The sequence below is a fragment of the Papilio machaon genome, chromosome 18 (genome assembly GCF_912999745.1).
Source record: "Papilio machaon chromosome 18, ilPapMach1.1, whole genome shotgun sequence".
In the NCBI taxonomy this organism is placed as follows: Eukaryota; Metazoa; Arthropoda; class Insecta; order Lepidoptera; family Papilionidae; genus Papilio; species Papilio machaon.
In genome coordinates, this window is record NC_060003.1 from 108,223 (window position 1) to 123,241 (window position 15,019).

The 15,019-nt window shown below is 47.4% G+C and overlaps 1 protein-coding gene and 1 non-coding gene across 2 annotated transcripts; both read left to right on the forward strand.

Moving 5' to 3' along the window:
- The first annotated feature begins 1,621 nt into the window (after positions 1–1,621).
- On the forward strand, positions 1,622–1,694 carry Trnar-ucg. The gene has a single exon. It is a non-coding gene; the product is annotated as a tRNA-Arg (tRNA).
- A 3,246-nt stretch (positions 1,695–4,940) lies between these two features.
- LOC106715525 (adenosine 3'-phospho 5'-phosphosulfate transporter 1) lies at positions 4,941–15,019 on the forward strand. Its single transcript, XM_045682291.1, has 8 exons — positions 4,941–5,102; positions 5,630–5,740; positions 5,935–6,038; positions 10,338–10,522; positions 10,607–10,982; positions 11,067–11,257; positions 14,583–14,708; positions 14,786–15,019. The coding sequence occupies exons 1-8, from the start codon at positions 5,080–5,082 to the stop codon at positions 15,017–15,019; spliced, it is 1,350 nt and encodes a 449-aa protein (XP_045538247.1). The 5' UTR covers positions 4,941–5,079.

Here is a 15,019-nt window from a genome sequence, read left to right on the forward strand (position 1 = left end):
ATGGAGGCCCAGAATACCAGCTTCTTCCATGTGAACGCATACAACGTCCGAACTCTCGGCACGTTTGCCTCATCCACAGTTGGGGCACGAGCATCACCATCTGACGTGGTTGTTGTGCGCATTGTTTGTACAAATGGAATGCGGAAAATTAATTTGTGGTTTTCCATTCAGATATTGTCGATACGTGCTCGCTTCTGATGGACGACTGTTCTGTTATCTTGTGCTTATTATGTACGGGACCGTTACAGCAGCGGCGGAAACCCAAGGGAAAGATAAACATATTTACTTATTTAGATTTATTTAGCTAAATTTGCTATTGAACAAACATAGACGTGTATTTATTTAAACATTATTTTGAATTAACATAAGTACTATACTAAATCTCTAGAAATAAAAAAGTAATTAACAAATACATAAAAGATGAGCTAATTTCGTAGCACTCGCTACGAGCGCTCTTGACAGGCCGCGGTGACCAAACACGTAGTTATGCGAGTCACGTTATGTGCAGTGTGTCTACGCGGTTATTTGTAAATCTTACTAATATTATAAATGGATGGATGTTTGTTTGAAGATATCTCCGGAACGGTTTAACGGATCTTGATGAAATTTTGTACAGATGTAGAACATAGGCTGGAAGAACACATAGGCTACTTTAAAGTTTTTCTTTCAATTCTGCGCGGAGGGAGTCGCGCGCGACAGATAGTATTCAAATATTTGATTGTATCACAAAAACGCCTAACACTTGCCAAATATGCGATTTTCATTTCTATAGTAAAGCGTTCAGCACTACCCGTTAGGATCAAATAAAATCAATGCGACTGATCATTGTGCATTCTTTATCATAAGCTATTTAGTGATAATTATCAGAGAATTCCTAGATTTTTTTACTATAACGTGTAAATAGAGCCAGGTTGTTGGGCGCCTAGTTAAAGTTTTCCGATGAGCAACAATCGTCAATTCTATTGAGTTATCTATTGAATTCAGAAGCGATGCCTCACGATCGTAAGTGTATGATAAGTGCCATTTGTTTGTATCAGTTGGCAGTGGGCAGCGGCGGTTCAGCGGTGGACAATAGCGAATTGGTCGCCATTTGTGTCCGCGTACATTGCCCGCTTCCTTTCCGGATAAGGTATTGCGCGCCGTAAATGTCGCGCAATGGTGCCACTACGCTCCGTCTTGTTGTTTGTTTGTTGGCGATTATCTCGCGCTATTGTGTCGTCTGTCGGGCAAATGTCTTCATCGTTGCATTGGTCGGGTGCGACTGCCACGAGTAGATCGGTTTCTATGTACATTTATGAATAACATTGAAACCTCAACATTATAAGTCATTGACCTACCAACATTCGCAATTCACGTACAAAGAAGCCGTGCAAGTATTGCGGATCTAAGGACAGCTGCGATACCGCAACCCTTAGGGAAGCCTTCTAGATGGAACCTAAACTATGTTTAATTGGGACTTGACAATTTTTCTGGCATAAATTCCACATAATTTAAAAAGTATAGACTAATACGTATAAGTAACTAAATGAAAAAATATATTGCATAATAATGAATTCAATTTAACTTTAAAGTTATATTCCTATCATTGAAACTAACACATCTGTTTGAGATTAGAACAGACGACCGTGTGGCCTAATGGATAAGGCGTCGGACTTCGGATCCGAAGATTGCAGGTTCGAGTCCTGTCACGGTCGACTTAATGACATCTTTTTTGTTATTTTTTAAATAACATTTTTTAACTTTAGAAAGTAAACTGACACTAGGAGTACGAATCACATGACACCACACTCTATGATATCGATCTGGTTTAGCTATAACGATGGCTCCTACGAATAAGGGCCAATGCGCAAATTAACAACTTTTCAGGAGATACTCTCAAAGTTTCAACCATTTATGAAAAAGGCCGCATAGGCCCTTTTACTACAGCAAAAATTAAGATTTACACCTGTAAATGTGTATTTTGTTTAGTGCATGTTGTTAAATATACAAAAAGGTAGCTTTTAAAAGTGTTAACACAAAAAATTAAAAATCACCAACTTGTTATTTTGGCTCTTATACATAGGGCCCATCGATAAAATGACATTTTTTACATATTTTGGTCGTTGTCAATGGAATAAGTAACTTTCTGACTTTCTGGCTACATATTATATCTTTGTATCCCAAAAAAGACGAGGTCGCCGCACCTAGTAACAAGTGAATAGGATGCACCAAACTTGTCTTATCACACGCTCTAATTGTCCGGCGATATGTAACGGACGAAAATACCAGCGGCCGCAGTCAGCTCGCAGCCCGCACACCGCTGATAACATAACATAGGTAGCAACATCCGCATAGCTGTCAATACACCGCGGTCTCTCACTGTCACACACTTCCGACATTCAGCAATCCTATCAACTTATTTCGGTACATAAATGCTTCCAATAGGAGTTAAACCACATCAACGACACGCTGCGGACAGCGGTCATGTTAGCGACACCGGACCGCAGATATAGTTATCCTGACTGTGGCCACGGGCGATACGAGAAATTATTTTTCCTTGTTCGTCTTTTCCTCTTTTTACACAAAATACTTTGAATTAATTGAATTTCATTCAAATTGTCATGTAAATTATTACATTAATAAGTATAAAAATATCTACACTTTTAAAATATGCTATATATGAGGTATACTTAAATGATCACAGCATCAATATCGCCTTTGCTCCTTAACTAGGTTAACCTGTATTTAAGTAGCCAATGACTTCTCTTTGCAATGCATCTTACAAAATAGATAACGAGTTTAGCAATTAAAATGGAAATTAAATTAATTAAAAAACAAATTTAAACTTATTAATTAAAATAAAAAAGAAAGAAACAGGATTATAGTGTTCTCTGTTTTACGTGTGAGTGTGATCCTGCGTGTACTTTATGCATATAGAGAATTTTTATTTCACAGTAAAAACTTTTTGTTGTATACCTTAAGGAAAATAAATGAAAAAAGCTATCAAATCATATCAAAATATCAACTATCAGACCACCGGTAACCGGTAACATCTATTAAAATCAATAATCAAGACCAAATTTTCTACAAATAAAACTCATAAAATGCAGTAAGTAAGGTAATACTCTAGCGCACACCAGCTGAGTCGTCGTGGTCGGATAACAGCGGCGTACGAGCAGTGTGCCAGCAGTGAACCAGCCGATGTAAGCCGGGGCTGGTGGTGAGCTCCTGGTGCCATGAACATGCTCCATGTGCTGGTCGTGCTGGTTACTCTGCTGGCCTTCGCGGTGCGTTGGCACTATCTCATGGCCGACGTGAGTCACTGTCTTGTTGACTATCACATTCGAAATAGACTAAGAACTAATAAGATCCAACAACGTGACGTGACTGCGCCTTTCGATGAAAAAACACTAGGTTGTATGTATATCTCGCTAGAATAATAGTAATGCTAGAGTTTTGAGATTTTTCATTCGAAACAAGAATAAGCTTACAACAATTCTTGTCATATTATTACTCCGATTCGAACTACTGAAATATGTGTAAATGAATGATCGTCAGATGAAAGCTCGAAGTGTGGACGCGGTAGAGAGCTCAAGGTGGTGCGGCGGGCGGAGGCTGCAACCTGGCGCGGGCGAGATCCGGCAGCAGCGGGCGCGCCCGGCGGCGTCGCTGCACGCACGCTCTGCCGCGCTGCGACCGCCCTGCAAGCGTGACCCCGACATCTTCCTGGACAATGAGCCCATCGGCCAGCAGCCCCGCGTGCACACTTACGCAGCGCATACATGACAACCTTACCATCCCTTCCACATATCTGATCAAACCGCAGTCGTACTTTGTAAAATAAAAAGTGACGCTTGTCTAACTATGGCTTTTATTTCTATGAATGGTTTATCTGCAAATGTTTGTTTTTGAAAAACTGCTGATCAAGTTCATACTTATAGCTTTTATGTATTGACAAATGTGGTGTACTTTCTAATTGCCGCAACACAACATTGTTGCTTTACATTGAATGATGTGCCATAATAGCCACAACTTGGTTGGCAGAGATAATGAAGGTTCCATTTGCCAAATGGTGTTCCTCTCGATTCTACATTCATACTTCTATTATGGTTTGTATGCGAACTAGAAAATGCACAAGCGTAAAACGTTCTTGAGATAGACAATACAGAACATTTTTATTAAATAATCATCAACATTCAACAAAACATTAAGATCATGACCGAGAGGGCGAGCCATATTGCCGCCTTCTCGCAGCTGGCACCATCAAATATCGTATATTCTTTTTGTAGTAGGGACAGGCCGGCTCGTCGCAGCCTAGCACCTCCGCCTCGTGTATGACGTGGCCCCCGCGGTGCAGCAGCTCATCCCCGAGGGTCAGCCTTCTGGCGCACGCCAACAAACAAGGTCCACACAGAGCTACAGCACAAACCGCTGCTAAAAATTCCAGTAGTAGCATCACAGAGTCTTGCCACATCATTTTAGCTTTAATGAGTGATATTGATCTCTGAACAAATACATTTTTAAAAATGTCGTTCGAGTCTGTTTTTAAATATTAACATACACAACTTCTTTTCAATTTAAATACTTGTCTAAAATAAGAATGAGTAAAATATGGTTATTAAAAATACAATTATAAATATTTGTTCGACACCACAAATAGATAACAACTTAAAGTGTAAAGTGTCAATTTTACAATAGCCTTAAATCTAAATTGGACAAAAGTTATCCTGTGTTGATCCAGTGTTTTCAGAAAAATAACAAATATAATACAAAGTGTCATCTTTTGAGTACATATTCGAAAATGTTATTTTTTATTATTTTTGGATTACATTATTTCATTTTCTTTATTCAAAAGGTGGCTCTACGTTTTCGTTTGCTCACTTTTGCCCGACGGAAAAAAAGCAAAAATCTTGAATGATGATATTTGACAATGACAGTGACAGTTAAACATGTGATTGTGTTGGGGGAGGGAGCAACATCGTTCGGAATTCGTAGTGAAATATGCTTGTTTTTAAGCAAATAAAATAAAATCCTATCAAAATTACATATCAGGCAGTATTTATTAGATCTTTATTTATAGTTTAAATTTAACTTTACAAAATGCAGTCAAGACTAGTTATTGGGTGAGTGAATGTTGTGAACTAAATACAATGGTAGTGGATTAGAAATTCAATCTAAGTAATATTTATTTTTTAAGTCGTGGTAAGACCAAGATCAATGCTTTCATAAAATTAGCACAATGAAAACATCGCTATAACTTTACAACACAACACACAAACATCAACTCAAATCTCGTATTTAATATGTATTCTTTAAATTAATTTTTTTATATAATAATCATGTGAATTTAATTTAAATCAATGATCACTTGTAAAGTATAAAAAGAAAATGAAAAAAATTGTTGGAAAAAAGACAAAGTAGTCAAGATTGACACAGTATTAATTTATAATTTAATTATTTACATGAAATTGTTTGTATTTTTTTTATCACAAGCTAGTAAACGAGATCCAACTTCAACTTCCCATCCTTTCCTTATAAGAAAAAGGTGGGAAGGGAAAGAGGAGTAACATTAGGCCTCTGGAACAAATTATTATTATCCTCACTTATTCGATGTCAAATACAAGTTGATATGTACACCGTCTACCATCAGATGCGTCCTGATCTCATGCCTGGTGTTGGCATGGGTGTGCAGCGACCTCTATCAGGAACTGCTGGATATCTACGAGCATACCGAAGTGCTCATTGACTCTGACTACTCCTGGTCAGTATGTTATTCTTTCTAATTGATTGTTGTGAAATTACATAGCTGTGACAATTTTACAAGACATATTGTAGCTGTTTCCTCGAACATTATGACATTGTTTATTTACCCAGCTTACTTAGGAGGGTAATGTTTAAAATAGACAATGTTTTACTTTATGTTTTTCAATGTTTTTAATGATTTGTGGTGTCTAGGTGTTTCCGGCTGTTGCTGAACCTGGTAGGCTACTCCACCATCCTGGTACCCGGCTACATCCTCTACAAGTACCTCCACAAAACACAGTATTTTGACAAAATAAGTAAGTTCACATTTCCATGTTAATTTCTATAAATGTCATCAGTTTGTAAAAAGAAATAACTTCAGTGTAGATAAGGCAATAAAAATAATTGATAATTATTTGCACATTTATTTGCAATTTAAATAAGACAGTTGGTAATTAACAGTAATGAAAAGAAATACATAGTAAGTAATTTTAATCATATAACTTTGTATTGTCATCAAAACAAAAGATTTGTACTAAAAAGATTGATCTATGAGGTAGTTGGTGTAATTTAGTTACTACATTTGATCCAAATAAAATAATGCTTGTGCCCTCATGTAATATTACACCTTTGATATTTATGCTGCACAGACAAAATGTATGTATCTATAGACACATGAGGTTATTGAACCCATATTATTGTGGATGCTATTTTTTTTTAATGGTAATTGTAATACTTTAGCTACAGTGGTAGATTTGATATGACTCCACATCACTTACTATTAAAAACAACAATGAAAGTCAACAAATTTACATTGCAATCAGTTACCATATAAGAGAGGCACATTTTCAAATTCAAATTCAAATTCATTTATTACATATTTTTACAAAAATCATACAATTTTCACAAAAATATATACCATGCAGAAACACATAGATTTATCATAAGTCAACCACACAAAAATTCCTCTACGCTATAGATACCACTTCCAAGCAATAAATTATACAATCCCCGTTTAAATTGTCTGGCATTTAACATCTTCAGGTCATTTGGTACCTTGTTATAAATTTGTATACACATAAACAAACAGCTATTAGTATATTTAGTAAGTCTAGGATTATCTTGTAGTACTAATCTAAAATGGTCACGCCGGTTGCGAACAGTAAATAATTCTTTATGCTTCCGTACAAACATACATATCTCATAAATATAAAGTGCTGGCAGTGGTAGTAAACCTAGGTTTTTGAACGCGGGTCGGCACGAATCTTGTGGGTGCAGACCACACATCGCTCTAATACATTTTTTTTGTGCTACAAATGCTCTATTTCGATCAGTGCTGTTTCCCCACATTATTAATCCATACCGCAATATTGACGCAACATATGCATGATAACACATGAGAGCTGTTTTTATGTTTGTTATATTTTTTATTTGTTTTAGCGCATAAACGAACTTATTCATTTTTATAGCTACATCATTAACGTGTAACTTCCAATTTATATCTTCATCTATGGTTACTCCTAATAATTTTGTATGCGTAACTGCTTTTACTTTTGGTATATTTAGTTTAAAATTATGTTTATTGTTATTACTTTTATTAAATTGTATATATACAGATTTACTAAGATTAATTTTTAGATTATTATTGTCAAGCCATTTTATTAAATTATCTATTGTCATATTTATATTAGTCTCGTGGTCCTTTATTGTGTCGTGTTTTTTATTAGAAGTTACTATAATTGAAATGTCATCGGCAAACAATACACATTTGTGATTAGTAATATTTATAATGTCATTTATATATAAAAGAAACAAAATAGGGCCAAGTACGCTTCCCTGTGGGACGCCACATTTATTATGTCTATATCTAGATGAGTACGGTACAAGGTCCCTGTTTCCATTTATTTTCGTGATAATAACTTTTTGTTGCCTATTGCTAAGATAAGAGGATATCCACTGGAGAGGGGGTCCTCTAACACCAACTTTTTCTAATTTTTGTAGTAAAAAATCATGTGACACTAGGTCAAACGCTTTAGATAAGTCAACAAATAAGCCTGTAGTCAAATAGTTATTATTAAGGTTTGATATTATTAATTTTATGAGTGTATAAATAGCGAGGGTAGTTGATTTGCCTTTTTGAAAGCCAAATTGTTCGTTACTCACTATGTTATTTTTATTGCAGAAATCTATAAGTCGCTTATACATACACTTTTCATATATTTTGGATATAATCGGAATCAAAGTTATTGGTCGGTAATTGTTAACATCACACTTCTCGCCTTTTTTAAATATGGGTTTAATAATTGATAGTTTAAGTGCATCTGGAAAAATTCCGCAGGCAAAAGATAAATTTATTAGATGTGTTAAAATTTTAGTTATATCGTCAACGCATTTTTTTAAAATGTTTGTGTTAATTTCATCGTAACCTTCAGAACTTGTGTTTTTTAGTAATAGTATCTCATTTCTAACTTCACTCTCCGTCATAGGTCTAAGAAACATCGAATTAACATTTTTACTGCTGCAAAGCAATGCTTCTTTTGTGTCATGTGGTGTTTCATGTATCGAGTCTATATAGTGATTGTTAAAGGCCGTAGCTATTTCTTGAGGATCCGTGACAATTTTATTATTAACTATGACCTCTTCTATAGTATTTTTGGTATTTGGATTATTTATTTCATTTTTAATAACGGCCCAGATGGCTTTATTTTTATTTTTATTTTCAGAAATATACTTTATGTTGGCAATCTTTTTCGATTTGTAAATACATTTTTTTAGAAGACCTGAGTAGACTTTGTATTTTGCTTTATAAGTATTGTTTTTATTTTTATAATATTGGTATCTCAATATTCGTTTATTTTTGCAACTTATTTTAAGACCTTTACTTATCCAATTTTGATTCTTTTTAGCATTAAGATCTATCTTTATACGTAATTTTGGAAAGCAGAGATTATAGAAGACACGGAAGAGGTCATGAAACTTACTAAACGCCGCGTTAGCGTCATTTTCCGCGTATACATCGGACCAGGATAAGTTTTGAAGGCATTCTTTAAACCTTCTAACATTGTCTAGACTATAATCTCTTTTATATAAAAAATATATGGTACGTTTTTGAGCTAGGCGATTCAATGGGAAGCTTAACAGCTGCGCTGTGTCATGATCAGATAGATGAAGTGGTAAAACCATAGCCGTCGCATTTGGGATGTTACTTAAAATATGATCAATGCAAGATGCTTTACGTGTGGGCACATTGATGTGGAGCTTTAAATTATAGTTGAGGGATAAGTCTTTTAGATTATTAGTTACATTATTTTCCTTAAGTGTATTTATATTGAAGTCACCCGCTATAACTATATTTATTTTCGATTTATATTTTACGTAAAAATCATGAAGCAGTTTATTTAACTTTTCTAAGAATTGCATGGGATCTGATTGTGGTGTTCTATAAACGCAGATAATTACTAACTTTGTATTTGTTATTTCTACGGCGCAGACTTCAAATGTATTCGGCGCAGCATAGTTTCCTACAAAAGCTATTTCCTTAAAGTCCAATCCCTTTCTAACCAAAATACATGTTCCTCCTCTTTGTGTTTGTCTAGAGAAATTTGCTGCCATATTATAACCCCAGATTTTTATATACATCTCATACCCTTTTTTTATAAACGTTTCAGAAAGACATATTATATCAGGTTCATAGTCTTGTTCTCGTAATTCCTGCATAGTTACTTCAATTAATTCTTTTTTCGATAATACACTTGCAATGTTTTGATGTAAGATTCTAAAGTTATGTTTTGTTGCATGTATATTCTGAAGCGCGAAAAAACCTACTTCTATTTTTTATAACAGAAAAATAATAGGGTATAGTCCCCTTTTTAACAATTGGATTTGTTTCGGATACGCTTTCTATAGATTTTTTAAAGTAATAAGGTATCGTGCCTTTTTTTGGTTTATTTAAATGTTGTTTTAATTGTTTATTAGAATTAGTATTAGCAATTTGCTTTCTTATTTCTTTTGGGTTTAAAAATTTATCAGCATAGTCCCAGCTATCGATTGTGTAGTTTATATTTTTGATAATATCATTTATATCAAATATAATTTTGCTGTAAGTGTACTCGCAATCGCCTCTTGTTTCAACTTGGTTTGTTTCTTAACAACTTTATCTTACTAGGCCATGTGATGAATTACTAAATCTGTAAATATTTTAATTGTAATAGATATATGTAATTTGTATTTAATCTGTAATATTAATATAAGTATGTAGCTTACAAGCTATTAGAATATGTGATGATTATCAGCGGAGATAAGCCGGTAGTTGGTTCCGTAATTTCCATAAGTCGTCGATGTGAACGCGATAAGCCACCGCTCGATGTGTACAAATTTTCAAACTGTAATTAAGCTAATGGTAAAATCGATCTTTAAACACCCAAAATCAATAATACCTAAACTTTTGATCAAAATGGTTTGTATTTTTTTACTCTATCTAAATCGATGTCACACATCAATTTACCAAGCCTTAGAGTTACAAATTGCACCCTGATTAAAATATATATATTTTTTTTATACGAGAACCTAGTGTGTGTCTGGTTATTTGATGGCCATGTACGATTGTACGTCGACAGCGAAGCACACGTGGGTGTCGCGGCTGTTGCTGGCGTGCTTCGGGGAACCGGGGGAGCGGCTGCCGGAGGCGGCGAAGCCCCCGCGCGCCGAGGGCCGCGAGTGCCTCGAGCTCGTGTTCTGCTTCGGAGGGCTCATGGCCGCCTACCTCGTGTGGGGCCTGCTGCAGGAAAAGATCATGACGCAGGTCGATACTGCTGCACCATAACCTTTGAGAACGTCCCGTAAACCGCGATTCCCTACGCGACGTAAGTGTGTCGTTGTGCGACAGAACTACGTGATGGCGGACGGCAGCCTGGTGCGGTTCGACGACTCGCAGCTGCTGGTGTTCGTGAACCGGCTGCTGGCGTTCGCGCTGGCGCTGGGCCGGCTGGCGTGGCGCGGCCGGCCGGTGCTCGTGGCGCCGCTCTACAAGTTCTGCTACTGCGCCCTCACCAACATCATCAGCGCCTGGTGCCAGTACGAGGCGCTCAAGTTCGTCAGTTTCCCCACGCAGGTGCTCTCCAAGTCCTGCAAGGTCATCCCCGTCATGTTGATGGGCAAGCTCATCTCCCGCAACAAGTACGAGCCCTACGAGTACCTCACCGCGCTGCTCATCTCGCTCGGCATGGCGCTCTTCATGTTCGGCAGCCACGACGACTACGCAGGTAGCGCCCTCCTCGCCCCGCCCGGCCCGCCCCGCCCGGGTACTGCGCCGGCGCACCCTCTACACCTCGCTTTGTGTTGCACAGTGTCGGCGGCCACGACGGGCTCCGGCCTGGCGCTGCTGGCGCTCTACATGGCCTGCGACAGCTTCACCTCCTCCTGGCAGGCGGCGCTGTTCGCGCGCCACTCCCCGCGCCCGCTGCAGATGTTGGCCGCCGTCAACCTCTGCTCGCTGGCGCTCACCGCCGCCGCGCTGCCTCGCCCCACCGCGCCCCGCGCCCGCGCCCGCCTCACCCTGCTGCAGGTACAGCCCCGCCCCGCTCTCTGCCCCACCGCGCCCCGCGCCCGCGCCCGCCTCACTCTGCTGCAGGTACAGCCCCGCCCCGCTCTCTGCCCCACCGCGCCCCGCGCCCGCGCCCGCCTCACTCTGCTGCAGGTACAGCCCCGCCCCGCTCTCTGCCCCACCGCGCCCCGCGCCCGCGCCCGCCTCACTCTGCTGCAGGTACAGCCCCGCCCCGCTCTCTGCCCCACCGCGCCCGCCTCACTCTGCTGCAGGTACAGCCCCGTCCCGCTCTCTGCCCCACTGCGCCCCGCGCCCGCCTCACTCTGCTGCAGGTACAGCCCCGCCCCGCTCTCTGCCCCACCGCGCCCCGCGCCCGCGCCCGCCTCACTCTGCTGCAGGTACAGCCCCGCCCCGCTCTCTGCCCCACCGCGCCCCGCGCCCGCCTCACTCTGCTGCAGGTACAGCCCCGCCCCGCTCTCTGCCCCACCGCGCCCCGCGCCCGCCTCACTCTGCTGCAGGTACAGCCCCGCCCCGCTCTCTGCCCCACCGCGCCCCGCGCCCGCGCCCGCCTCACTCTGCTGCAGGTACAGCCCCGCCCCGCTCTCTGCCCCACCGCGCCCGCCTCACTCTGCTGCAGGTACAGCCCCGTCCCGCTCTCTGCCCCACTGCGCCCCGCGCCCGCCTCACTCTGCTGCAGGTACAGCCCCGCCCCGCTCTCTGCCCCACCGCGCCCCGCGCCCGCGCCCGCCTCACTCTGCTGCAGGTACAGCCCCGCCCCGCTCTCTGCCCCACCGCGCCCCGCGCCCGCCTCACTCTGCTGCAGGTACAGCCCCGCCCCGCTCTCTGCCCCACCGCGCCCCGCGCCCGCCTCACTCTGCTGCAGGTACAGCCCCGCCCCGCTCTCTGCCCCACCGCGCCCCGCGCCCGCGCCCGCCTCACTCTGCTGCAGGTACAGCCCCGCCCCGCTCTCTGCCCCACCGCGCCCCGCGCCCGCCTCACTCTGCTGCAGGTACAGCCCCGCCCCGCTCTCTGCCCCACCGCGCCCCGCGCCCGCCTCACTCTGCTGCAGGTACAGCCCCGCCCCGCTCTCTGCCCCACCGCGCCCGCCTCACTCTGCTGCAGGTACAGCCCCGCCCCGCTCTCTGCCCCACTGCGCCCCGCGCCCGCCTCACTCTGCTGCAGGTACAGCCCCGCCCCGCTCTCTGCCCCACCGCGCCCGCCTCACTCTGCTGCAGGTACAGCCCCGCCCCGCTCTCTGCCCCACCGCGCCCGCCTCACTCTGCTGCAGGTACAGCCCCGCCCGCTCTCTGCCCCACCGCGCCCCGCGCCCGCGCCCGCCTCACTCTGCTGCAGGTACAGCCCCGCCCCGCTCTCTGCCCCACCGCGCCCCGCGCCCGCGCCCGCCTCACTCTGCTGCAGGTACAGCCCCGCCCCGCTCTCTGCCCCACTGCGCCCCGCGCCCGTCTCACTCTGCTGCAGGTACAGCCCCGCCCCGCTCTCTGCCCCACCGCGCCCGCCTCACTCTGCTGCAGGTACAGCCCCGCCCCGCTCTCTGCCCCACCGCGCCCCGCGCCCGCCTCACTCTGCTGCAGGTACAGCCCCGCCCCGCTCTCTGCCCCACCACGCCCCGCGCCCGCGCCCGCCTCACTCTGCTGCAGGTACAGCCCCGCCCCGCTCTCTGCCCCACCGCGCCCCGCGCCCGCGCCCGCCTCACTCTGCTGCAGGTACAGCCCCGCCCCGCTCTCTGCCCCACCGCGCCCCGCGCCCGCGCCCGCCTCACTCTGCTGCAGGTACAGCCCCGCCCCGCTCTCTGCCCCACCGCGCCCGCCTCACTCTGCTGCAGGTACAGCCCCGCCCCGCTCTCTGCCCCACCGCGCCCCGCGCCCGCGCCCGCCTCACTCTGCTGCAGGTACAGCCCCGCCCCGCTCTCTGCCCCACCGCGCCCCGCGCCCGCGCCCGCCTCACTCTGCTGCAGGTACAGCCCCGCCCCGCTCTCTGCCCCACCGCGCCCGCCTCACTCTGCTGCAGGTACAGCCCCGCCCCGCTCTCTGCCCCACCGCGCCCCGCGCCCGCCTCACTCTGCTGCAGGTACAGCCCCGCCCCGCTCTCTGCCCCACCGCGCCCCGCGCCCGCGCCCGCCTCACTCTGCTGCAGGTACAGCCCCGCCCCGCTCTCTGCCCCACCGCGCCCCGCGCCCGCGCCCGCCTCACTCTGCTGCAGGTACAGCCCCGCCCCGCTCTCTCCCCCACCGCGCCCGCCTCACTCTGCTGCAGGTACAGCCCCGCCCCGCTCTCTGCCCCACCGCGCCCCGCGCCCGCCTCACTCTGCTGCAGGTACAGCCCCGCCCCGCTCTCTGCCCCACCACGCCCCGCGCCCGCGCCCGCCTCACTCTGCTGCAGGTACAGCCCCGCCCCGCTCTCTGCCCCACCGCGCCCGCCTCACTCTGCTGCAGGTACAGCCCCGCCCCGCTCTCTGCCCCACCGCGCCCGCCTCACTCTGCTGCAGGTACAGCCCCGCCCCGCTCTCTGCCCCACCGCGCTCCGCGCCCGTCTCACTCTGCTGCAGGTACAGCCCCGCCCCGCTCTCTGCCCCACCGCGCCCCGCGCCCGCCTCACTCTGCTGCAGGTACAGCCCCGCCCCGCTCTCTGCCCCACCACGCCCCGCGCCCGCGCCCGCCTCACTCTGCTGCAGGTACAGCCCCGCCCCGCTCTCTGCCCCACCGCGCCCCGCGCCCGCGCCCGCCTCACTCTGCTGCAGGTACAGCCCCGCCCCGCTCTCTGCCCCACCGCGCCCCGCGCCCGCGCCCGCCTCACTCTGCTGCAGGTACAGCCCCGCCCCGCTCTCTGCCCCACCGCGCCCGCCTCACTCTGCTGCAGGTACAGCCCCGCCCCGCTCTCTGCCCCACCGCGCCCCGCGCCCGCCTCACTCTGCTGCAGGTACAGCCCCGCCCCGCTCTCTGCCCCACCGCGCCCCGCGCCCGCGCCCGCCTCACTCTGCTGCAGGTACAGCCCCGCCCCGCTCTCTGCCCCACCGCGCCCCGCGCCCGCGCCCGCCTCACTCTGCTGCAGGTACAGCCCCGCCCCGCTCTCTGCCCCACCGCGCCCGCCTCACTCTGCTGCAGGTACAGCCCCGCCCCGCTCTCTGCCCCACCGCGCCCCGCGCCCGCGCCCGCCTCACTCTGCTGCAGGTACAGCCCCGCCCCGCTCTCTGCCCCACCGCGCCCGCCTCACTCTGCTGCAGGTACAGCCCCGCCCCGCTCTCTGCCCCACCGCGCCCCGCGCCCGCCTCACCGCTCTCACCACACTGTGTCGTGTTGCAGCACCCTGTGTTCGTGACGGACTGCCTGCTGCTGTCGCTGAGCTCCGCCGTGGGGCAGATGTTGATCTACCGCACCATCGCGCGCTTCGGCGCCGTCGTGTTCACCATCATCATGACGCTGAGACAGGTACAGAGAGGAGACACTGCAGGGTGACGTGTTGCGGCAGAGGGTGAGGGCAGTGAGCGAGGTGTTTGTGCGAGCAGGCGGTGTCGATCCTGGTGTCGTGTGCGGTGTACGGGCACGCGGTGTCTGCGGGCGGCGCGTGCGGCGTGCTGCTGGTCTTCGCCGCGGTGCTGCTGCGTCTGTACTGCCGCGGCCGGCGCACGCGCAGCGCCCCCCAGCGCGCCCCCCACCACGCCCCCCAGCGCGCCCCCCACCACGCCCCCCAGCGCGCCCCCCACCACGCCCCCCACCACGCCCCCGCGCAGCCAGTGTAG

Bases quoted from the DNA above. Each gene is read 5' to 3' on its own strand.
- LOC106715525 (XM_045682291.1), top strand. From the start codon at position 5,080: ATGCAGTCAAGACTAGTTATTGG. The intron at 6,039-10,337 runs GTAAGTTCACAT...GTACGTCGACAG, and splicing joins ACAGTATTTTGACAAAATAA to CGAAGCACACGTGGGTGTCG. The intron at 10,983-11,066 runs GTAGCGCCCTCC...TGTGTTGCACAG, and splicing joins CAGCCACGACGACTACGCAG to TGTCGGCGGCCACGACGGGC.